We start from the raw sequence: 25,753 nt of genomic DNA on the forward strand, positions 1-25,753 counted from the left end.
GAAGAGCCACAGAGAAGCATCTAAAACATGTTTATAAACACACACACACACACACACACACACACAGTTGCACATCATACCTCAGTTCACACACCACACAAGGTTTTCTTCTTGGTTACAAGCTCATGATTAATCTATAGAAAACCACAAGCCCAAGTTCAAATGATGCATTTGGCTAACTCAGCACATCACAGCTGCAGATAGGTCTGTGTAGGAAGAACACAGCTGCAAGCTCCTTCCCAATTTGGTTTAGAGTGACATGCAAACCAGACCACTGTGCAAGGCAGCTGAAAGTCACTCCAAGATGAAGTGCCTTCTGATGAACAGCACCTGCCACCCGGGCTCTACATTAAGAAAATCTGTTTAAGATTATAGATTATAGAATAGATTATAGAATTGCAGAGTTGGAAGGGACCCTGAGGGTCATCTAGTCCAACCCCCTGCAATGCCGGAATCTCAGCTAAGCAACCATGACAGATGATAAAACCAAGTTCCTGTTAAGAAGCAGTGCACACACCATGCATGCTGGGGGCTTAGTTTACAATGTTCTAACTATTTTGACATCTCATAAACAAACATTTGTGACAAAATACCAGACACAGACATGCTTGAAAGTGATGCAATAAAGTATTTCTATAAAATATTAATACATTTAAAACATTTTTATTTTAAAAAAATATTTTTGTTTCATTTTCATTTTTATTTTTTATTATTATTTTTAAACTATGATCAGGTTGTTTACTGTTATGTTTACTGTTACTGTTACACAGCACTTTGTCTCCACTAAAAAATTAAAAACCCCAAACAGGGATTTCAAAGTTCAGGAAAGGGAAACTCCAAGAACTGTAATTATTTTCTATACTCCTAAAATAGGCAAGAGAAGAAAGAAACTACTTTTTTATGGAAAGCACTAAAGTTAAATCTATTTCCCTATAACTATACCAGTTGAGGAATTTATCTTGAAAAGTTGAGGGACAAAAGAGCAGAACTTACTGGTTTACCATCCTCACCAGGATCTCCCTAGTAAGAATAAAACATAGGAGGTTAGCAAATGCCAGACATTTTCTACAAAGTTGTAATTCAGCAGCTATCATTTCAAGCTGCCCTAAGTCCCGGGCCTATTTTTCTTGGTACCTTTTCAGCACTTACAAAGCAATTGGGTTGAGACAGCTGCTGGGAAAGGCAAGCCTAAAGCCATAAACACTCCATGAAACTCCATAGGAAAAATCCCTCTTGTCAGAACTTTCAAATGGTTTTAAAAATATACACATACACTTGCCCTTCACCAGAAGGTCCCAGGGCAGGTTACAGTAAGAAAATATACAACTATAAAACAAATAAAAGATTTAGAACCATGAAAGAAGGAAGTGTAAAAGCAATTAAAAACAATTCAAACATTTAAAAATAATTCTGTATATAGAAACGGTTAAAAAATAGTTTACAGTACAAAGCAGACTGCAGGCTATGAAAATTTCCACTTAAAGCGCTTGTTGAAAGAGAAAGGTTGCTGAAGAAGGAAGCAAACAATGGGCAAAGTGAGCCATTGTAATATGGTTGGGAATGAGGAAGGAATTATTTGAGGCGGCTCTGATAAGGTAGTAAAAAGACATTTTTTAAAGGAAACTAACCATGGAAGGCAATGATCACACAACCACATACAGGAGGAGCAGAGTATACAATCAAAAAAGCAGGAGAAAATTTCCCTAAAGAGAACATTATGCAGAAAACAAACTCAATAATGTGTGAAAGACTTATGGCTAATTTCATTACTAGTAGGGACTACATAGATGAGAATTACTTACATTTTGAAATCTCCATTTAAAAAATACGATCTGGGAGTCTGATACAGGGGATCTCACCTGCAGCTCTAGAGGTGTTTTATAAGTTGGCCTTACACCAGCAGTTTAGGCACTTGCTGCTTTCACAGATCACAGTAAATCAAAGTTTACTATGTTTACTATGAAATGCAGTTGGTTCCTGCTTCACTCCTCCCCTTACATGAACAAGAGCAACAAATCACAGTCCCTGTTTTTGTGATACATCTCCGCTGGGGATTGTGGCTTGTTTTGCTCCAGCCCATGAAGTCAAGGTTTGTTCTTGGCTTACCAATCATTATTTGTTTGAGTGAAACAAGTTACAATCCTAATCTGAACATGACACTAGGACAGGAATTGTGGTTTGTTGCTTCTGCTCATATTACAGAAAGAGCAAGGAAGGTGCCATCTGTCTGGTAAACCATTAACTGGTAGTTTAACTACCAATAAACTATGGTTTACTGTGACGTGTTGACTGGGCCGTTATTTTAACAGCAAGGATTCAAAGACTGCAAGTGGTTTGCATAGCTGAAGAACCCCTTTTCCTCCTTAACACAAACCCTGCACTTGAAACCAGACATTACCTTTAAAAAGAGTTTACTTACAGGCTCTCCGTCCTTTCCAGGCAAGCCATCTTTCCCAGGAAGCCCTGGTGGCCCCTGGGGTCCTGGAGGCCCAGCAACCTGCTCCACCACAGAACCGTCAGGGCGCTGCACAATGGTCCCAGGAGGGCCTGGGGGCCCAGCAGGGCCAGGAGACCCTTGGTCACCAGGCTCCCCTTTCTGTCCTTTTGCGCCTGGATATCCGAAGCCGGCATTTCCCTAGACATGGTTGAGGGAGAGGGAGAGATGGAAAATGAAAGCAATCAGATACTATTCCTGTCATGTACTGAAGTTCTCACCCTGGGCCAGCAGGGGGATACTGTAGTGTAAATAGTTCAGGTCCACATATGCAAATAAGGGATCGAAAGTGACGTTCAGTGATTGGATAGTTACAGAATGTTGTTACAGTTACGTTGTACTGGAGCTCTTATAAGCAGGCTAGCTGAACCCTTCAGTTCAGTTCTGTTCTGGCCTGTGAATAAACAAGAGCTGTTTGAAGAATCGCTGTGTCGTCTGATATGTTCACCCACACAACTTAACAATTCCCTCATGAGAATATAGAAGTGGGCATCTGGCAGATGTGACCCCCTTTACTACCAAGGCCTTCCTGCTTTCCTCTCTTAAAAGTATTTCTCGGCTGGTATCCATGTGCATTTTTTCTTTGCCTTCCTTTATTCCAGCCACAAATCCCTATCCTCTTCAAAATAATTGCTACTGGCAAGCTCAACACCAGCAGTGCTGTAGATAAGGAGGTATATTTGGAGCAAGGAAATATCCTCCCATGGCACACGATTGCCATACTGCAAATACAGATAGCCATAGCACATACAGTTATGCACACCAACAGAAAAAAGCAACACATATCATTTTCAAGGAAAGATGAACAGGAAGTCTGATATTAATTACTGCCAAGTGCCCAGGGTCACACCCTTTCTGCCCACATGGGGCCGGTCCAGATGCTGCTTCACCATCCTGTCCAACCACCACCTTGGGTGGCAAGTGAACAAAACAGCTGCAGCACAGCTCCTTAAAGGGGCGCCGGATGTGAGTGACAGGGTGAGCTGCAGTTCCATCTCCATTCCTTGGTATCTTGCAAGAAGCCAAGGAACTCTCACAAAGGTGTGTTGGTTGCACACCATGTTCTAGAATAAGGCTGTGCATCAGCATCCTGGCTCCAGTTCTCTGTTACTGCATCAGAAACCACCACTCAGACCCCAAGGCACTATCTGGGCAATTGCTCATTTGGCGCCACTGAATGTTAAGAGACCAGATGATGGTGATGATGATGATTTTATTTGTACCCCATCCATCTGACTGGGTTGCCACTCTGGGCAGCTTCCAACATATATAAAAAACATAATAAAACATTAAAAAGTTATATTCAGTAAAATATTTGGTCTGGAGTAATAACCAGTAAAATCTTAGGGATATTCACTATTTTACATAAATCTTAGGGACGCATTACTGGAAGGATGTTGTTCTGTTACAGCTAGCATCCGTTTCAATCTCTGGCATGCCTGTCTGAACCCCTAGAGAGCCACTGCCAATCCATATAGACAATACCAAGCTAGATGGATCAGTGCTCTGACTGTGCAAGGCATAGCTGCCTATATTTCTATATGGATGAACTTCTAATTTACATTTAAAAATCCAAGTGGGACCTGCAACCAAGTGTTGCAGTGATGAATGCTTCTGCTCAGGGTTTCAGCCAGCCATGCCCTCTTCAGGTCACTCCATTCCATTCCTCCTCTCCCCCTTGTTGTCAGTTCTCTCACACACAGCTAGAGCCCCATGGCTACTAAGCACATTCAGCTCCCAATGGGCTACTTTGGAGATTCACCCTTCTATGGTGCTGTTTTGGCTATATAATAATCCCCACTCTGAGCATGAGTTCCCTATTAGTGTATAGGATAGGTGGAATCCACCTAAATAAATTATCATCACATGAAACCACTTTTAAAAGCAAACAATGCAGCAGCTTGGCTCACCTTAACACCGAGCTCTCCTTTTTCTCCCTGCAAAAACAAACACAAGGCTTTTCAGTATAGCAAAACATAGCAAAATGAGGTTGAATTCTCTGTTTTAGGAAACAAACACCCGTGGTCAAATCCAACTTCCTTTTGTGGCAAAGGAAATTAGTTCATGGGTCATTTCTTTGACAATGGATGAATTAATTGATATGTTTTTCATGAACAAACAACCCACACCTCACGTCCCATAAGTTAAGTTTTCTACAAGACCTAAAGGCCTACCCTGTGGAACGCCCTCCCATCAGATGTCAAAGCGATAAACAACTACCTGATATTCAGAAGACATCTTAAGGCAGCCCTGTTCAGGGAAGTTTTTAATGTGTGATATTTTAGTGTTTTTTGGTTTCTATGGAAGCCGCCCAAAGTGGCTGGGGAAACCCAGCCAGATGGACGGGGTACAAATAATAAAGTTGTTGTTGTTGTTGTTGTTGTTGTTGTTGTTGTTGTTGTTGTTGTTATTATTATTATATAAAAAAGGAAAGTTCACAGTACAGGGTTGCAAGCAGCATCTCTTTCAAAAAGCGGGAGCATTAGTGTGTGATGAGCGTAAGAAGCCTCCTTCTTCCTGGTTCATACACTTCAATATTCACCTCTTACCACACTCTACAATCAGATAGGCTAGATTTTCCCCAGACTGGTGTCCTCCAAATATTTCAGGCTACAGTTCCATCAGCCCCAAGCGGTGCAGCTGTACTGGCTGGGGCTGATGGGAGTTGTAGTCCAAAACTTCTGGAGTGCACCAGGTTGAAGAAAGCTAAAGTAGGCTTTGTGTCTTTCCACTGGACAAGCAATTAACACTAAGAAAACTGTCCTCTGCACAGCTACTGTTCCATATTTATGTCTTGAGCATGAACATGACCGAAAGATGAAAGAGAGAGCAGAAAAGTGCTGGTGGTGGGAAATGATTTCCCATATTGGCAGCAGCAGAATATGAGCAGGTATCATAATTTTGATTATCTCCGATCTTCATGGCAGTACCAGGACTCCTTGAGTTCCTTCCTGAAGGCTTTTGTTCTAAAAGTTGGTGTTACTCTCCCCTCCACCATCCACAACTCAGGGAGAAACACGGCAGGATGAGAATTACAGCAGACCTTCTCAAATTTGTTTACAAACCGACCAGATTTGGTGAAGAGTCACTTCACTGCACATGCAAAAAAATAATAATCACATTTCGCCCCCACTTCATTCTGAAAGAGCAAAATGCTGCTCATCCCAGCCCAACAAGATGCTCAGAAACTCCAATCACAGTGACTTCTGCAACAATGAAGGCATCCGAGAGGAGGCAAAGCTCAAGGCAGGGAGTAAGTGATGTGAAAGAGGGTGATGGTGAGACTCTATTCCTAAAAATAAAAATAAAAACTTTGTCCCTTTTGGATGATGAAAACAGGAAAGGAGATCCACACGTAATCACATTACCTTTTCACCTTTAGCACCATTTGTCGGCAGAACTCCACCAACTCCAGAGTCCCCTTTTGTGCCACGTTCACCTTTTTCACCAGGGTCTCCTTTTTCTCCTTTGACTCCAACTATGATGGAAATATAAAGATAAGCATGTGTAATTATCTGTTGTGAAGGTAATTCTGCATTTCTGCAAAAATGAAAGAATGAAAATCAAGACGCTTGGCATTCAGATTCAACATGAAAACACTTTCAGACATTAGTGGATTTATAAAGAAAGGCCTTTTTCTTCTTTATAATTCTAATGGTCATGTCAAGAGTTCTTCTGGTAAAAGGGGTTGTTTGTTTTTAGTAGTATTATTACCTACTGACATGAATGACATTTATAAAAGTGTCCTCTTCATTAAATTAACTAAAATAATCAAATAAACAAACAACTATTGGTGCCTTTCTATACCCTCTCAACTTTAATCACAAGACCTGACCTTCCAAAGCCCCAGTCTGAAAAATCATGGGCAGACATATTAATGGTAGACATATTCAGTGCATGCTTTGAGTACAGCATGTCTTTCATACTAGGGGTGATAGATGTGGCATAAAAAGAGGCTTCATTGGCATTCTCTCTGCTGTAGTTCAAAACCTGTTTCCTCATAGCTGCTCAACTGAAATTGCATGCTTGCATACCAATGAACTGAATGCTGATTCAGTTGACAAACATGCCCCAGCCCATGTTTCAAGGGGCATTGAAGTATGTGTGTGTGTGTGTGTGTGTGTGTGTGTGTGTGTGTGTGTGTGTGTGTATTGCAGAACTGTTCCACAGGTGTGAAGTTGTGACCTTACAGGTGCCAGGCAATCCGTGTCATCCATAGCCAGTTCCATTAACATGAAAGTGGTTTGTTTATCAGTGCCCACTGCTAGAGAAGAAAGGTATGTTTCGGTTGTGATCAGTAAGGATGCTTTCAAAATCAGTCCTGCTTTTGCATTTAAAAAAGCTACATCTGGTTCACCCTAACTCCCGAGGCCTACATTTCTACTTGTTCTGAGCAAGCACCACAAACGTTTTTCCCCTGCCCAAAGCTTAACATGAGGAATGTGTGACATTCAAGGTTTTTCTTTTGAATAGTCAGAACTGTAATGATTTTTTTTAAGGGACTGTTCCCAACCTTAGAAAAGCTAGGCTTACCTCCTGAAGACAATGGGGGCCCCTCTTCTAGTTTGGTTAATTCAGTTTGCAGGTGGAGTTTCTCTTCTGGCTGGGTGGGCTTTTTGGCAATTGGGGGAGAAGTGACAGGTGGTGGTTCTGGCAGACTTGAGAGTGATACCTGGGCCAAGGGAACAGGACTGAAGTAAACAATCACTTGCTCTGTCCTAGGCAACCTAAGGCAAATGAACTCTTTGCTCCTGCAAGCCTAATAACAGGGAGCTCTTGCACTGTTGATCCTGCGCTGTAAATACTTCACCTCAAAATAACAAGGAAAATTTGAACTGCTTGAGAAAAAGAATAAAAGGAAAACTCTTGTTATCTAATTTTTGAGGGAAACACACACAAAACTGCTGATGGGAAAATACTTCCAAGTGTTGCAGAATACAAAACATCTTCAGAAAAACCAGTCCAACTGGCAGACAAACTGTTTCAGCAAAGTTGAAGCAATACTTTGGGACAATACAGCCTTACTCAGATTCCCGGGTCTTCTCTATCAGCTGCAAAACTACTGAATGTTTCAAAATACACACACACACACACACACGCACACACACACAAAGTCGGTTTGATTCATGCAAAGCTTTCATTTTCTGAGTTTGATTAAGCTCAAAATGGAAGTTTGAAATCAGGAGATAGAGATATTTCACAGACATTCATCATGGTTTACTGGGATGGAATTGAAAAGAAATAAAATAAGCAAATAAATTTACTTTCAGGACAGCTGGTTTTATCTGCAGTTACTATATTTGCAGTCTGATCCTATGCATGTTTACTCAAAAGCAAGTCCTACTGAACTGAATGAGGCTTCCTCCAGAGATGGGAGGAAAGTAGCCTTAAAACAAAAGACAGTACAGTTTTGAAAAGTTCAGTGTTGTTATGAAGTTTGTAAATGCAAGTTTGATCTAATTCAAATATTCACTGCACACATACTTCTTCCGCCCGCCCACCCCACAAAGGTTTCAGAATTCCCAGAAACTGTACATACAGTATTTGCCTAGAAAACAGAGAACAGATCGCCTGCTATTACACCTCTGGCCAGTGGGTGGCACAGATGTTCCACATACAAATGCATGAAAAAAGTGAAGACAGTCAGAAAATCTCTTGGAGCCAGTCATGTGTCTAGCATCTTTTGTCCTAGTTTACATCATTGGATAGAAACTAGAATTGTTCCCTGTAGACGTGATGCTTAAGAGTGTTACAGGTTCAAAATCCTAATGCTGCTCGGCTACGGAGCTCATTTGGGTGATTTTGGACCAGTCACTCTCTTGCACCTCACAGGGCTACTGCAATTTGTTACAAAGTGACCTTTGTAAAGGAAGCCAGTGTAGCACAGATGTCCAACCCTGGTTACTGTGATTTGTTAAGGTGCTGGGAAGTGTAGCTCTGATGGCTAAACCACAGTTCCTTGTGCATAATTGTTTTTATTGAAAGATATACTCTCTACCATGGGACATGAGTGGCACTGTGGTCTAAACCACTGAGCCTCTTGGGCTTGCTGATCAGAAGGTCGGCGGTTTGAATCCCCACAACGGGGTGAACTCCCATTGTTCAGTCGCAGCTCCTACCAACCTAACAGTTTGAAAGCACGTCAAAGTGCAAGTAGATAAATAGGTACAGCCCCGGCAGGAAGGTAAATGGCATTTCCATGAGCTGCTCTGGTTTTGCCAGAAGCCACTTAGTCATGCTGGCCACACGACCCAGAAAAACTGTCTGCGGACAAACACCAGCTTCCTCAGCCTGTAAAGCGAGATGAGCACTGCAACCCCAGAGTCGTATGTGACTGGACTTAACTGTCAGGGGTCCTTTTCCTCTACCATTTTATACTCTCTACCCTCAGGAATATCAGCAGCTCTTCTTTGGATAAATATCAGCAGCTCTTTATGTGGATAAATAAATAGTTAAAATGTGAGTAAAATAAAAAGCACCCCTTGCGCATGTTTGTGCACACATGTGCATGCATACATTAACTCTTCCTTCAACGCAATATATGATGATGAGTCTTCACATAAAAGCTACTGAACATTTCTGTGACATGGCTTTCAGTACTGCAAGTTCTAAACATCCCTGTTCCAGAGATCCCTTTTAATGACATTATGTCATGAGTACAGGTTGTAGCTGGCTAACATCCACAAGAACTACCAACAAATAGGCATCCTTAAACACAGGTTGAATACAGGAGGCATTAAGCAACACTCTGCTAGAACAGTGAATTCTGGGTCCTGCAACATTTGGGGCCAAACTCACAGAAAATTCTAAGGACAGAGTTGCTAAGCTCATTGCTAAATAAGAGCACATTCTGGGCAAACTGGCTGTTGTGCTCGTGAGTCTCCTGCCTTACATTTCCATTCATTATTAAGTTTGTTCAGAACTGATCCAAGCACAGTGGCTTCCAAGGACTAATCTGCAATGTATAGAATCAATTTTAAAATACCGTTATCATGAGTGTTGATTGAGTGACAGGTGCATGGCTGCATTTATTCCAGAAAAATTAAAGACGCACATGAAAGAATATTATCCCTGACTTAAGCCCTTGTGTTTATTGATTTAACACTTCAGTCATGTTGGTCCAGGATTCTATATGCTGAGCAGAATCCAGGCTGGCTTCACAAAGTGTAAAAATATACTTTGAAAAAATAAACCTTGGGAAGGCCATTCTCTGCAATGAAGTGGTTGTTTTTGCAACTTGATCTTGCATTAGTTCTGGCTGGGAGGATGGCTCTTATCTCAAAGCCAGGCAGAGATTAATGGTAATCCCATGCGAAAAGGAAGGGAAGGAAAATTCTCAAGTTATCTAATTTTTGCAGGAAAACACACAAAGCAGCTGAGAAACGAATAGGCTCCAAACACCACCATCAGCTACCCTGTGGATATACTAGTGGTGATTTTAAAATGTATCTTTTTACAAAGAGCTGCATGAACAAGGAAGTGACACTACAGTTCTGGGGACGCTGTTACCCACCTTTAGTAAGATACTTGGGTTAACAAGGAAGAGTGGCAAATTCAAAGCATGTGTTGTCAATGTGTGGCAAGAAACAGTATGCTACTGCAGAGGCTACCATCTGGGAGGAAAACATTAGGGATCTCACAGAGAGCTGTAAAACATCCCCATGTTTGATGCGTGAACAGAATACAGACTCAACAAATTAGACATAAAGGGTATTTCAAAAAGACCTCAATCCCTGGAGTTGATGTCAAGCATGGACTTATTTTGCAGAAGAAAATTAATGTGCAAAATGTGCTACATAGCAACATGAATGGGGGCGGGGGGACAAAGCAGCAGGAACTAGACATTAAATGCCATCTGTGTCAATAATGCAAGCTTTAAAACTGAATGGGGAAAGTATAATGCTACACTCATGCGTTTCCCAGCTATAGGATCTTAGGACGATGCAGAAGAGCTCCCAATGCCACCAGAAGCGGGAAATTGCTGCCTCTTACCAAAAAACACTGCTGCCAAAATGGTAGCAAGTGTCACAGAAAGCTGTAGCTGCCCATCAGCAGAATTCCTACCATGGATCCTCCCAAAATGAGGTCGTAGGTGAGGGGCACAGCTACACCAGATCCTGACTAACCTGTCTCAGTCCAAGGATCCAGACAGAAAGCCAGAAATCAAAGTCAGGACAGAGCCTGGCATAAGTAATTCCCTTTCCATTGACTCAAATGGGAACAATCTCATTTTGCCTCACCTGCCGCTCCCTGCCTCAGCTTGGAATGGCTTTGGCACTGTAGAGCTATGACTGATGGACCAGGGCAGAGCTCAGGACCTCTGGATTCTAAGCCATGCAACTGTTCGGTAAATTATTTTAAAGTGTTAGTGATGCAGAAGATACACTGATTAAGGATCAAGGGGTTTGTGCAGTCTTGCTACAAAGCAATGAAGCTTGTTGCTACAGAGAAGGAAGAAAAATCATTGTAATTATTTTTTATAAAAGATGCAGTAAAGATGCTTTGTTGTTATTGTGACCAAACATATGAGGTTCAGGAAGAGCAATTTTCTTCCAAGTGAAAATATTTTTTGCTCACATCACATTTTTTTGCAGAGAGAAAAAACACAGATACTCGTCATCGGTCCAGAAAGGCAAGGTTTGCGGGTCTGATGGAAAAGGCTATTGGACTGCACTTAATTTGCCCATGTTTCCACATTTGCCTGTATTTCATCATCCAAAACGTCGCATTGGTGTGCCAGGAGCAAACACCCAACAATTTGCTCACATACACATTATTACTGGACTAGCTCTGGGGCGGGGGGTGGGGGAACGGCATTAACCATGGTGTGGGTAATCAGGTGTGGGCGAGACAAAGAGGAAATCCGAAGAAGTAGAAAGTTAGCAGAGTCTAGGATTATGTGACGCACCACTGAAAGTAGTCAGCAGCATGCCTGGTATGCTGTGCCTAGCCAAATGCTTGGAGGTTGCCAAAAACCCAACAGCAACGATCCTCCATTAGTAGGAAATGAGGAGTCCAGCTTGACCAGCTGCCTCAAAACATTATTGCCCTGGAAAAACCTCATATCCTCAATCATACAGATGTCTAAGCTTGGACACATTATTTGGATTAGCACAAAGGGGCAAGTTTCCAGGCTGCACCGCACATCTGGTGGAAAGAGGATAACTAGCAGATCATCTCTAGACTCTTGAAATCTTCCTTCGGGTAACTGAAATGTACAATGCTCGAAGCTGTGGCTTTAGTGTATAGAAAAACAAACAAGCGTGTGGGCATACCATATGTACACTATATACACAGTGATAACACCAACTTGCAGCTCTCTTTGTTGAGAAACTTGCCAGCTTTGTTCATGTCCTGGCAATTGCTAATTGTTATTGCAATGTGCTGCACATGGAGAGTACTTGAAGACTCTTCAGAAGTTGTTGCCAGTAAAAATGCCATCACCGGCATTGTGGCCGAACTTAAAATTTAGCTGAATTTAGAGAAGTCAGTGACACTGATCACTTTTCAAAACTGGCAACCCGTTTGCTTTCAAACAAGATTCTGGACATTGGTTATCACTTATTAAAGCTTGGTATGCACACTTCCTCCCTACTCTGTGCCTTCTGAGACTAGCCCTTCTTTATGCAGAAGTAAATGCAGGGATCCAGGAACTTCCAGAAACTATCCAGAAGACAACAACAGTCTCATTCATTTTGTAGTAGAAAATAAAACTCAAAAAGGGCTGGATTTAACTAACAAGTTACCGTATTTTTCGTTCTATAAGACACACCTTTTCCCTCCTAAAAAGTAAGGGGAAATGTGTGTGTGTGTCTTATGGAGTGAATGCAGACTGCGCAGCAATCCCTCTTGTTCTGGCTTCAGGGATAGCTGTGCAAAGCCTCTTCAACAACATTTGATTCAGAATATTTTTTTTCTTGTTTTCCTCCTCTAAAAACTAGGTTGCGTGCATCTTATAGAGCAAAAAATATGGTACGTCCAAGGACTTGCACTAGTACAATGGGGGTTCTCCCCTCTGTGTACCCCCATGCCCCCAAACTGGCTCAGGGGAAAATTGAGAGGAGCTCTAGAACAGTATGAAGTGGGGAGGAATGATCCATCAGGCAAGCAGAAATAAGGTCTCAGGGCAGCTTTACAGCCATTTAAAATTCAGTATTAAAACAAATTTAAACAAACAGAAGTCACAGAAAGAGGGAGTGTCACTCTGATCCCATTTTATCTTTTCCTCCACTGCCACCCAACTCTCCTCAGATGGGCAGTGCATTAATAATAACAAATTGTTGTTGTTGTTGTTGTTATATTTTATTTTTATTTGTTACATTCCCATTATTAATGCTAACAAATAATAGTAAGGTCCCAAACCCTGGCCCCTTCCTATCCCTGCTTTGCCCCCCATCCCTTGCAGATTCTAACTTCTCTGGACAGGAGCTACATCACTTTTCTTTTCCATAAAATGCTCAGCATACTGCTGTTGTTAAGTAAAATGCAAAGCAGCAGGAGGAAATCAAATTAGAACATTACAAATGTTCTAATTACACAGTACATAGATCATTATCTTATAAATGAAATAACACACTGGGTAGAGATCCCTTTCCTTGTTGAAATGACCCTTGTGTTAAGGCAAGAAGATAGAGCATGAAGTTACTTGCATGAGCAGAACATGTGGGACAGTAAGAGGTGCGCATATGCGCCAGAAAAAGTTTGGTTGGCATGTGCTGATCTTCCCTAGTTTTCCATTTATCACCACCCTGACCTCTTCAACTTAATACTACATAAAGAATCTCACCCTTCACTGCTCAAAGGAAAAGCAACACTTATTTACCAGGTGTTCAAGGTTCCTTGTAGCTCTTATGTATTTTCTCCTTACAGCAGTACAGTTGTGCTTTAGAGGCAATTAGAAATTCAGCCCCACTTCGGGTTTCTGCTAACTCAGCACAAGGTTAGCTGAAGGAGGAAGGGGGTCCCTGTCATTGTGCTGGCTTTCTTTCCCAAATATACACTTCCTAAGGGGAGTAAGCCAGATGTTTAAGGGAGTTCTCACACACAAAAAACACATTTTAAACTTCTGAAGCTGGATTGCTATGGTGTGTGTCTTTGACATTCAATAAGCAAATGTAGCAAATACAAAAACCAATTCGGTTGTCACCCAGCCACACTTTTCCTAAAGTCTACACCTCTTTGCCCTGTTTTCAAATTGGTCTGGGGCTGGGTATTCCCACTTGTGATTTTTGCCTAAGATTTTACTTGGGGAGAGACCCCTGAAACCCCATGTTTTCCCATTCATTATTCCTGAAATCAATGGTTTGCTTTTCATGTTTTTTCCACCTTCAGATCCACCCACCTATGTCAGAGTCAGAAAATCAGAGAACATGAGAATCAGAAAGCCAGATAATCAGGCAATCATTTGGCATCCACAAAAGGAGCAAGGACCCTTCTAATACATATTATTAAAGACAGAAAATAAAGCTGTTTTTGGAACCATCACAACCAATCAAAACAAACAAGCGGAACATGAACACGTTTTGCACATATATCATTTGATCACAATTCTATATGAGCACTAAACAAGGAAAAGTAAAATAAAAAATTAGGCATGCAGAGAAAACCAGAAGTGTGCTGCTCAAAGCTAGAGAGGCAACTGGAAAAAATATCTTACGGGGCAGGGCCAGAAAGAAGGAAAGGAAGTGGAAGCAGACCGCCCCAACACAATTCCCAGGTTTAGAATAGCATTTTCTGTGGATTGATGCCTATTCCAATGAAGTAGTAAATAGTGGGTTTTCCCAGGGAAAGTGGAGGGACAAAAAACAAAAGCAAAACACCTCTCTTGGACCCATGCTAATAGATTGATACAAAATACTAGAAATCACAGGACAAACAGAAGTGTGGATGGACCCTAAGTATCATGAACTGGCAGGATGATGGGGAGGAGGAAGAGGATCCTGACAAGGGGTGTAGCCAGGACTGGGACATGTCAGGGCAAGCTGGGGATGGGGAAGGAAAAGTTGGTGTAGGAAGTACTCACGGCATGACGGAGGATGGCGAGGAGGTGGGGGTCAGTGCACAGGAACCAGAGCAGCAGGACCCCTCACCAGAGGGGCCCCCGTCTCCATGATCACAGCAGGCTCCGAGGCATAGGGAGCAGGGGGAAAAGATGATCTTGGAGACTGAAGCAGGCAAGGACCCACAGCCCAGCTCACTAGCTGGCCAGGTGGGACTCGCTAGGTCTGGGAGAAGGTGTGGGATTCCTCAGCTGGAGCAGGGGAGGGTCATGTGACTCTTTAAGCCCAGATGCTGCTATCAGCATGCAGAGTATAAAAGGGCAACAGGTGCTGTGTCTGCTCAACTGCCCATGTTGATGGACCTTGACTTGGACGGGACTGTGCTTGCGAGGGGCTCACCTGCAGGTGCCATGATCCCTAGATCGGCTGCAGAGGCAGGAACCTAGTCTGACTGATCTTTGGACTTGTTGGCTTGCCAGACTGCGTGATAGCATCTGCTGTGGGATCGTGCCCTCCAGCAGGACATGCCGCCAGGTACCCTGTGGTTCAGGGCATTAAGAAAGATATCAGCTTTCTTTCTCAAGTTAATGATAATAAGTAAAATTGCCAGCTTTGCTTTTCAAGTTCTATTGCACCTTTCAGAGCATAATGTTTTTTCTTATCATTTTAACCTCTCCCCCCCCCTCGACTTCTGCTGCATGAACTAGACTGAAAGGTAGCAAAGTGCCACGTACCATGGGACCGGACAGAAGAGCAAAAGAAGTCAACTAGATGCCTATTGGCCAACTAGATGCCTATGGGAAGCCCCAAAGCGGCACTCTCCCCACTTGCAATTCCTGGAAACTGGTGTTCACAGGCATATTGCCTCTGACGGTAACCTTAGCCATCTCACACATCCTTGCTTTTTATCTTCTTCAGTATATACTGATGCCACACACTGCACAGCCGTAGGTTCTAACCACAAGATGACAGACAAAATGGGTAACTTTCTGCTGTCGTCGTGGCTAGAGGTGGTTCTTCTTTGCTACACTACACATCTTTTGCATTTCCCTGCTGGAAATGTAGTAAGACTGACACAAGTGATTGAGTAGCTCATAAGGACCACTTTTCTTTCTCTGCCTCCAGCAGCTCCATACTTGTGGCAAATGAGTCATCCGACTCGCTCACCACAAGCGGATGCTACTACTTTGCGGAACATTATCAATTTCCTCGGTGTGGGTTTGAGTGGTGTCGTGCAACGAGACCACCCATTTGTCACAACCAGAGCATAAAAGTGAATAATAATAATAGCCGTCCCATATGCATCAACCCTAACAGCAAGGATAACTCACACAAGGATTTCAGAAAGTACATTTGAGCATGGAAAGTTAAGGCAAGGCAGAGGAACATCAGGAACATGGACTAGAACTCACCTTTTCCTTTTCCTTTTCCTTTTCCTTTTCCGACGGCTGCGGCCTTTCTTCAGCTCCACTTCCACCATCTCCAGATATCTAAAGAAGTTTTTGTTTAAATGAAAGATAAAGGTAAGCAGAGGATACAGCATAGTCAATTGTTTCCCTGAAAAAAACCCCCTATGAAATGCAATAGCCAGGCTAGAGCATAGCAACAGAAGTTTGGTGTAAAAATATATCAATGTGCCTGCACCATATGCAGAAAACTAATCCTCAAGCAACATTCAGCTATTGTGAAGAGGTGTCTTCTCTCAACATTTATGGAACCCTTTTCTTCTTACAAGCTTACCTCTTCTCTTAAGTGGGCAAGGAGGGTCTCTGCTATAGGCTTCTATCCCTGCCAACCAGGTTAAATCAGCAACGGCAGGTGGGTGACAGAGCTTTTTAACTATTCTCTTCCTATGGCTCACCCTCCTGCAGGAACCCATTGACATCAGATGTTTCTGGGCTTCTGGATGCAAACGAAGATGGGTTTTTTCAAGGCATTTAACTGAATGGTTTCCTAAGTTGCTTTGGTTTTATGATAAAATATATTAGTGGCAGATACAGTCTGTTAAACTTGTAAGCAGCCTCTGTTTTAAAGAAAAGTGGCATAGAAATTCACTGCATAAACAAACACCACTGCAGTCTTGCTCTTTGTTGACTTTAAGATGAGAAATATTTTAACTGGCCAATGGAAATACTAACAAGTGAGGACCTGGAAACCAAATAGTTTAATCCAGTGAGCACACTACTTTCTATGGTCTAATAAAGAGAGTAGAAATTTTCAAAAGGGTCCTCAAACTCTCAAAAACACAAGTCTTCTGATTTTGCAATGACTTCCTGGGATTTGTGAATCAAGTCCCAAGAGGTTCCTCTTCACAGTAAGGGATTCCTATACATTATTCTGGGATAACAACTCCTTAATTTACTTCATCCTTCTCCTTCCATGAAAGGAAGGCGGGTTGTTTTGACTACGTGGGAGGCACATATACAGTGATACCTTGGTTTACAAACTTAATCTGTTCTGGAAGTCCATTCTTAAACCAAGGTGTGCTTTCCCATAGCAGCAGGGGTCTCAATTTACAAATGGAACACACTCAACAGGAAGCGGAACATGTTCTGCTTCCAAGGCAAAGTTCACAAACCAAAACATCTACTTCCGGGTTTGCAGCGTTCTTAATCCAAGTTGTTCATAAACTAAGCTGTTCTTAAACCAAGGTACCACTGTACCAGAAAGAATGCAAAAGGGAGAATCTAGTTCTCAAAATTGCCAATAATTACAGCTCAGTGCATTTCAGAACAGAAGTTCCTTCTTAAGGAGTTACTTTAAACTTCTGCATTCTATAGACTATGCAGAGCAGCTTGCACAAATCCTACTGCCTATCTGGCACCATGCGGTCTGACTTTGTGGTGTCAGATAAACCACAGTATTGAGAGAGTCTGCCAAACAGAGGGTTTATTTATTTTTTAGTGCAATTTATAAGCCTGCCCTTTATCACATAATCCCAGGACAAGGTATATGTCATAAAGGTAACAAAGAAATAGCAAATATAAAACCATAACACATACACACGAAAACAATGAAAAATAAAAACAAGGTGAGACTGGCTAGCCTCTTACCACACCCTCCCAAAAGCCTGGCTAAAGAGGTATGCCTGCAGAAAATACTGATCTAGACTGATTATTGATCTGCCACAAGGAGAAGATTGAAAGTTTCCACTTCAAATTAACTGCAGTTTAGCAAGTTATGTGAATCCTAAACTGTGGTTTATCTCAACTATTTTCTGTGTAAACAAAAAGTTTCATAAGCAATAGTTTTTGAATTTGGCTTGTTTCCACTAACCATAGTTAAGATTAACCACATCTTCTCATAGTGCTAAATTATGGTTTAGTAGCAGTATGTCTACTAATATACCCCAATATACGACAGCTTTAATATGGTCAAATCCTGAGCCACCTACCATATCAGAATCACTTACCATATCAGAATCATCATCATCTTCCTCACACTGGACATCAGCTGCGTGGGGATCTCCTTTCACTTTCAATTCTGCAATTACACCCTACAAAACCAGAAACACAGGCATCATTACTTTTTTAGCTTCCATGAAGCAGAGAGCACCACTCCCAGTTGTGGGGGAGTACAACCCTGAGGCCTGCACCCTAATGATTGATTACATTTCCTACTTGATTATAAGCCAAGACTCATTTCCAACACAGACGCAGCTTGCTCATATTTCCAATGGCAATGGCTCTATTTCACAGAGTCCCCCTGGCGCAAGCTGCAATGGTTGTTGTATCACTTCTAATTAAAGCGAACAGTTCATTGATCTCTCATTGTAGACCAGAGATATCCTACCTACGCTGATCAAAACTTTAGCATCCAATGTAAATTATTTAAGGCAGGAGAACAAAAACCATGTGGGAAAGGAGGTTGGCAAGCAATGTCCCTTGTGGCAGAAAGATGGACTTTATATTTCTTTCTGGTCTCTTCAAAATCTATGGTTCTTTCTAATAAGGTTTTTGGGTGGTCAAGCACACAGATTCAGCATTCCCAGGACCCACAAGTCTCATATGAACTATCATTTTCCCCCCCCTGAATCTTTGCAGCCTGAAAAGCAAACCAGCAGCAAGATGTATCATGTGGAGTGGTACAGAGTTTCTGTCTGTCTGTCTGTCTGTCTGTCTGTCTGTCTGTCACACACACACACACACACACACACACACACACACACACGGGGGGGGGGGGAGTGTAATGTCTAGTGTGGCAACCCAATACCTGAATGCTACAATGTTCACACCTGCCTTACTTGCCTCAGATACATTCCAAAGGCTGCATCGTGTTTTGCAATGCCGATCAGGAGCAGCTGTGGGCATGTAACATCCTAGCCACTTAGGTCCTGGGCACACATGCAGATCTTAGGAGTTAAGAATGGACTAAAAGACAGTTTCATTCCTTTATGGTCTAGTTTATAAAAGCAGTTTTAACAACTTTGTTCCATCATTTTTGACAGATTGAGAATTACTACAGAAAGAAAAGAAAAGAAAAGAAAAGAAAAGAAAAGAAAAGAAAAGAAAAGAAAAGAAAAGAAAAGAAAAGAAAAGAAAAGAAACTTCTGAAAGGAATGTTTAGAGGAGAAATGTGAACATTTTCTGTTCCCACCACATACTGTTACAGTGAAGCTGATGCCCCCATTCACCCAGCTCACATTTGTCAGAATCCAAAGCAAACCTAAATATTTTAAATATGTGGGGAGACACTAGCTTTCCCCCTTACACAAATATGTGACGTGTAGCCTAACTGATGCCCATAACTGAGTTTGAGATAAAGCTACACTTCAAATCAGGCTGATGGGTACCACTAATAATTACACTGCAGTGTGCCCACTGGTTCCTTGCTTGAGTTGAACCTTTGCTCTGCAGGCAAAGAGGTGATGACTTGTTCCTATGCAGCCCTATAATGTGATTCATATTTTGTGATTCATCAGACTGTTAGACAGACAAAGGGGTGGCTTTTAGGCAATATTAGTTCTCCAGAGCCAAGGGGTGGGGCGAGGGATACTTCTTCTCCAGGCACAATTTAAAAAAGATCATCTGTTAGATGAAACTTTACAGTGGATCCATTCCATCTGAGTTTACAATTTGGAAGGAAGCTGAGAGCACAGTGTGACCATCAGCCAACAAGCTGCCCCTTAAATCTAACAGAACATTCCTGCTCCAGCCTGCCGACTGAGCCAATTTAATGGGGGTCACTGACAAAAGCCGCGGAGGAGGACAAGATAAAGTTTTTACCCAAAGTTCTATGTGTGCAGCTGCCCCTTCAAAGCTATTCTGCAGTAGATTCTCAAAAGCTTTTTCATAGCACAGAGAGCATGCAAACAGGAGTGATCTCCCTGCCATCTTCCATGCTTGCAAAAGCCAAGCAACTCCCTCATTTGCAGGAAAACAACCTGTCCAGTAACTCAAAAGCATATTTCAGTAAACTGTTACAAATTCATGCACCCACACACATTCTCTACTTTAATTTGAGCAGATCACCTTTGCTTCCCTCAGCCTCTCTGGTGGCTACTGAAATTGCTTACATAGAGATTGCTTTCAACAAAAATTATGAACATTTAGGAATAGCTCAGATCTGCAGATTCCATCCTAACTTCTGAGAATTGAAGCAAACCAAGGCTTTTGGTGAACAGCAGACTGATCGGTCTTACATCAGCTAAGAACCAATGACACGCGTTCCTTTCTTTCCTGTTCACAAGCAGTAATGGTTTTAATGAGGCATGTGTGGTAAAAAAAATAGTTGCAAAGAAATATTGCTAAAAGCTCCAGGTATCTCCACTACCAGTTCACTACTGCCTCTTCGCCAGTGATGGATCAGAGGACTTACAATGCTGAATCTTTCTATTCTCCAGACTTGATGGCTCTAGATGATGGATAGCCAAGGTGGTACCAATTTTGTGGTACAGTAGTGCTTTAATTTGGTCTCAGGAAACCTGAAATCAAATCTCAGCTCAGAAAGCCTTTAGAAAGGAACAGTCTTTGAAGACCCATTTATGCAATGGCTCGAGTCAAACAAACATCCAAAGTGTGATTTGGAGGATAAATTGAGGTATAGTGGATGCCACTGTGGTCTAGGGGGTGTTAGAGGAGGGGTGGCACCTCTGATGGGGGACATGATGTCATCCTTCTGGGGTAGTTTGTCCACCTTTGGTCCCCACCCTGCTCCCAGTTCTCACCTGCGGCTCCTAGAAAATGTCAGCATGCAATAGCAGCCATACCCAGGAAGCGGATTCAACTGGCCGGATAAACTACATGAGGGTAGCCGTGGGGTCTCAAACCCTTGGTGAGTTTGGGACTTCCACCGCATGCAAAGACAGGCTCCAGCAAACTGAGTGGGTGAGACCAATAGTGGGTCCAACAGTCATAGTATAGATTCTGATGTTGAATACAGTAGATGGGCAAAATCGAAGGAGGCAGTCAACCACTCCTCACACTTAGCTCATATTTATCATTGGGGAGCCAACAGCAGCACTGCCTTTTCTTGATCATGTATGAAACAAGAACCAGCATTCTAAAACAGTCTTACATTTAAAGACTGCCACTAACCCTTTCTCCTTGCCTTTTTGATAGATACCAATTTGACACAGCCACAACTCTGGCCCCCTCCCTTCCTTTCCCATACGTGTATTATGCTCCTGCCAGGTAGAAGCGAACATTTCTATGCACAGTGAGATCTTCATCTGGGAGACTGCCAGGCCTTTATGTTCAAGTGCAGGATTTACGTACCTCACCTCACTGTAAATACACTACACAATACATCATCACCTCATGCTCTTGGGGCAAGAGAGTAGAAACAGGAGGCAGGCAAGGACAGGCCAGAGGCTTCAAGTAGCTGCACGACCAAAAGTGGGGAGAACAGACAAACAAGGTGCTCTTATTCTTAAGAGAGAGCAGTTAAGGACAGGACAGCCTTCTGTGAAGAAATCAGGAATACAATTTATTGTGATCACTCTAAAATCCTCCCACTGCTCATCATTCCAATCTTCATTTTGAGGGTGAAGAGAACAAGGAAGGAGCTGGCGGAAACAAGGTGCAGCAGTTATTATGGAGTACATGGGCCGGCTTTGGGTTTCTCATAATCTTTTGCAAGGGGGAAATATTCACAAGCCCCTTTGATTACCTTTTTGGTATGCTATTCACAATCTCCCTGAAACTGGTCCTTTCCTTGATATGTAGCAGTGGCTAACAAAACAACCTCAAACAAACCATCACATGCTTGTTCCAGAAGCAATTCCAGACACGCCATAATATTATAGACAGCACAATGTTATCACACTCAGTTCTGCAGGAATGTCATAAAAGCTTTCCGATGATGTTATGTAGCCAAATCAAAATGAAGGCAATGTTTCTTGACCTCACTTCTCAGCAGGTTAAGTATGTTCACCCTGCTTTGCAACTCCTATAAAAACTTGTAACAAGAAAAAGAAAAAAGTGCATTTCATGGGAGAATGGGGCTAAAGGTGGGGTTTTTTGTGAAACATACCCTGTTGTTTCAAGTCAGCACTAGGCCAAGGGCGTTTTAAAATGTATACCGAAGTCCAAGTTCCCAATTTTTCTTTTAAACATCTGGATTTCAGAGCCTATGTATGGTTATGTTTTCCTGACTAGGATTTAAAGTTTCTTTCCATGCCAAATCCTTGGTCTCAAGAACAGAGAGTGATCAATATTAATTCCCTTATTTTTCCCACTCTAAAGGAGGAAAATGCTGCATGTGTTTATAAGCTGTAGAATCTTCTCGACAATCTTTCATCCATTAGCTTTGTTAGGATGCTACTATTTGTTTGCATTCCTGAAGATAATCCACACTTCCTTAGCATTTATTTAGTCTTTACAACTACTGCATACATCTGAAGCACAACAAATTCTTTCCTAAAAGTTCAATCCAAAACATATATGCCCTGTCTGCATGTAATGCTAAATGATGTTTTAGTGGCATGAAGACAAGCCACAGTGAGCCTTAAGCTCATGTGCACCTCCATACACATCCTCCAGTGTGGCGGTGAAGATGAGATTGGAAGCTTCCAATTCCAGTTTAGGTTAACCATAGTTTAACATTCCATCCAAATCATAAACTGCAATTAATCTTAACTAACATTGTGAAACTTAACTATCAGTGAAAACTAGCTTCATAAACTGTGATCCGAAGTTGACTTGTGGTAGGTCAACACACAATTCACAGTGATGGCATTGAATATTCCAGTTCACATTGGCTCAATCCAGATATAATGACAAACCATGGTTTAACTTTACCAACAAGCCTGCATGAGCCACAGGCTCACATGTTACCTGCTTCACTGGGGGGGGGGGGGTGTAAAAACTTCTATGAACATAGAACAAGCTATGTCTAAACTCAAGGAACTCAGGCTCATTCTAACTGGCATCTCACTGGCATCCTGCACAAACTTGTATGAACCCCATGTCGTACTGACTGTGCCCTTCAACAGTGTTGGGTGATATGGTATCACCCACCGCATCAGTGCATCAACATAAACATATTACCCTGTAACACACCAACACTGTGAGGGCATTTCAGGTAGAAACTACTTCAGATGGAGGGTGCCAGTCATACCTGAACCAAGTAAAGAGCGCAGCTGACTCAAAGCATCTCTTATGGAATTAAAGAAACCTTAACTTTCCAAATGTAGAGTGCTTAAATGAGGCTACACATGCCTTCTGAGGTACCCCAAGTGAAGTGGCAATATCTGTCTTTGTGTGCTGCAGATTCACTGGTGTGTTTGTTTGTGTGTGTGTGTGTGTGTGTGTGAGAGAGAGAGAGAGAGAGAGAGAGAATGATGACCCCACCCTTTTGCCTCAAATGATTTTGTCTCCCTCTAAGCTAAAAGGGGTTCCATTCTCCACACATCCAGAAGAGAAAAGATGGTATGGGAACCTGGGTAGCACTTAACTGGGAAAGATAAATTTTGTACATTATATAGAGTTGGAATTGTTGCTTTTGAAAGGTAGGTGCACAAAGACTCGAGGTGGGGGGATAAATAAACCGCATATTTTGAAAGTCTTGATTTACACCAGATCCACAGTACTCCAAACAACCTCTTCAGAAAGATTTCTAAATGGATAAACATTCACTGGCACAGCTCTAGAGTAAAACTAGTCATCATCTTTTAAAACACGCAAAAACCTGTGTACACTCACAGGGGTCAAGCCTATTTTTGTATTTTCCATCCAAACCCTGTTGCAGGCCATGGATGACTCTAATCCTCTTCTTGACCCAAGACGAAGTTACCCTTAGACTTATTACATGGAATGTTTCCCCATCTGGAGTCTGATTTTACGCTCACAGGCAGGATGCCTGGGACAGGGAGGGTAACGAGTTGTGTTCTAATCGGTCTGTTTTGCAGATGGTGCAAAATAAAAGTTTCCTCCCGGTTTTGTTCTTTGAAACAAACCAGAGTTGACACATATTTTCAAAAATCATACTTGCTGGCATTTACTGCTCCCTTGCTCTTTCCAGTAAATAAACTAGTCTCCCCTTATGTCTCATCGGGTTTTTTGGTACTGCTTTTGTACTGTACTGTAAGAGGAGTCTTGTTGGATCAGACCAACGGCCCATCTAGTTCAGCATTTTGTTCCCACAATGGCTAACCCGATGCAAGCAGGACCTGAGTGCAATAGCATTCTCCCCACTTGTGAATGGTATTCAGAGGCATACTGCTTCCCCACAGGGAGGACAGAACATACATAACCATCATGGCTAGTAGCCATTGATAGCCTCGTCCTTCATATAATCCTCTTTTAAAATCATCCAAGTTGGTGGCCTCTACTACTTCTCATGGGAACAAATTCCACAGTTTACCAATGTGCTATGTAAGAACATGTAAGAACTTCTAGTTCAGTCACCTGCAGCTACTGTTTAACATTCCTCCTGCATTCTGGTAGCAGCAGACTAAAGAAAGTATCTGTTGTGTGTATCCCATATGAATACCCACATCTGTTACTGAGTGGGCAGGGGAAACTGCTCCCCAAGGCAATCTGTGCTGAAAAGCAGCAAAAGCAGAATTTATCACGTTTTCTAATCAGTTGTCAACAAGGCTTGGGTAGAAATACCCCATGCTTTTGTCTGCAGACATCAGCTGTAGAAAATTCTGGCCACCCTCCTCCTCCACCACCACCCGCAAAAGAAAAATGCAGCAATGGATTTGATCTCAGTGGGGAGGGCCAAGTACGAATCACAGGGGTCACTAGACTGACAAATTAAGCCAGTGTCTGGAAATGAACTTGATGGTAAAAAATGTTAATTACTTCCCCTTTGTTTTTCACTCTGGATGATACACTGGAATGATTATTCAGATTCATTTTTAAAGCTCTTCGCAAAGTTAACAAAATAATCTCTTTCCTAAAAAGAAGGATAGACTTCAAAAGACAGACGAAGTTGCCACTGTCACTTATAAGTGCTGGCTATAATCACTTCCATATATTCCTCATCAGATTCTTCACAATGGCAATTCATTGGGTTGGTGTGGTGTGTGTTTTTTAAAGAAACATCAAAATATATTTCAGTGCTCATTGATAGATGTACATAATGAGCATACGCACCAAAGTAAAATGGGTACAGGCAAAAAAAATTAAAAAAACCACAAAAATCAAAATTTCTACAAACTAACCTACATTCTGCAGCTGAAACATCTAGGAAATCATATTCAGTAACATTACACTACTGAGCTAACTTTGGTCTACTGAGGCTGCCAAACATGGGAACTAGACAACCATCTGTCAGCTGCACAAAACACACATATATACAGACAGTTCTCCATAAAATGAGATAATGATCATGCATGCTGAATTTGATCTATATATAAGGAAACACACACAGGTTAAGAACCCCTGGTTAGACTAGAGGCTCTTTTCCATGCTCTGGTGAGGTCCTTGCGTGCATAAATAAGAGAATGGGCAAATTCTCATCCCATAATAAACAGATGCTTCGATAAAAAGCAGTGAGTGATCCCACAACAGATCAATGCCCAGGAGATGTCTGGCAGGCTTGCAAATTAATAATTCACAGGGGGAAACCTCACTATTCTTGTATCTCTGAATTGCCATCTCCTTACTGGGCCTCTTTTCTCACTAGTGAAAGGCAAATGCAGATGGGAAATTGGAGGATGAGGCAGCCTGAGTACAAGACCAAGGAGAAAGCTCCTTGATAGAAACTTTGGGTAAGCCAACCAGGTGTCAACGGATTTTTATTTTTATTTTTGTTTTGCTTGTTCCCACTTCCTTGGTCTACTGAATCACACACGGCCAAATTATGTATT

At 42.0% G+C, this 25,753-nt stretch overlaps 1 protein-coding gene across 3 annotated transcripts in view; it reads right to left on the reverse strand.

Moving 5' to 3' along the window:
* COL18A1 (collagen type XVIII alpha 1 chain) overlaps positions 1-25,753 on the reverse strand; it is a 155,002-nt gene that overhangs the window by 31,265 nt on the left and 97,984 nt on the right. For all 3 annotated transcript variants that reach the window (XM_079956194.1, XM_079956193.1, XM_079956192.1), the window contains 7 exons: positions 17,906-17,989; positions 15,906-15,983; positions 7,028-7,166; positions 5,863-5,972; positions 4,405-4,431; positions 2,420-2,635; positions 994-1,020 (listed from right to left, as the gene is read on the reverse strand). In XM_079956194.1, the coding sequence (XP_079812320.1) occupies positions 994-1,020; positions 2,420-2,635; positions 4,405-4,431; positions 5,863-5,972; positions 7,028-7,166; positions 15,906-15,983; positions 17,906-17,989 (681 nt within the window). The remainder of the gene's footprint in view (positions 1-993; positions 1,021-2,419; positions 2,636-4,404; positions 4,432-5,862; positions 5,973-7,027; positions 7,167-15,905; positions 15,984-17,905; positions 17,990-25,753) is intronic.

The sequence above is a fragment of the Podarcis cretensis genome (assembly GCF_951804945.1).
Source record: "Podarcis cretensis genome assembly, chromosome: 1".
Lineage (NCBI taxonomy): Eukaryota > Metazoa > Chordata > Lepidosauria > Squamata > Lacertidae > Podarcis > Podarcis cretensis.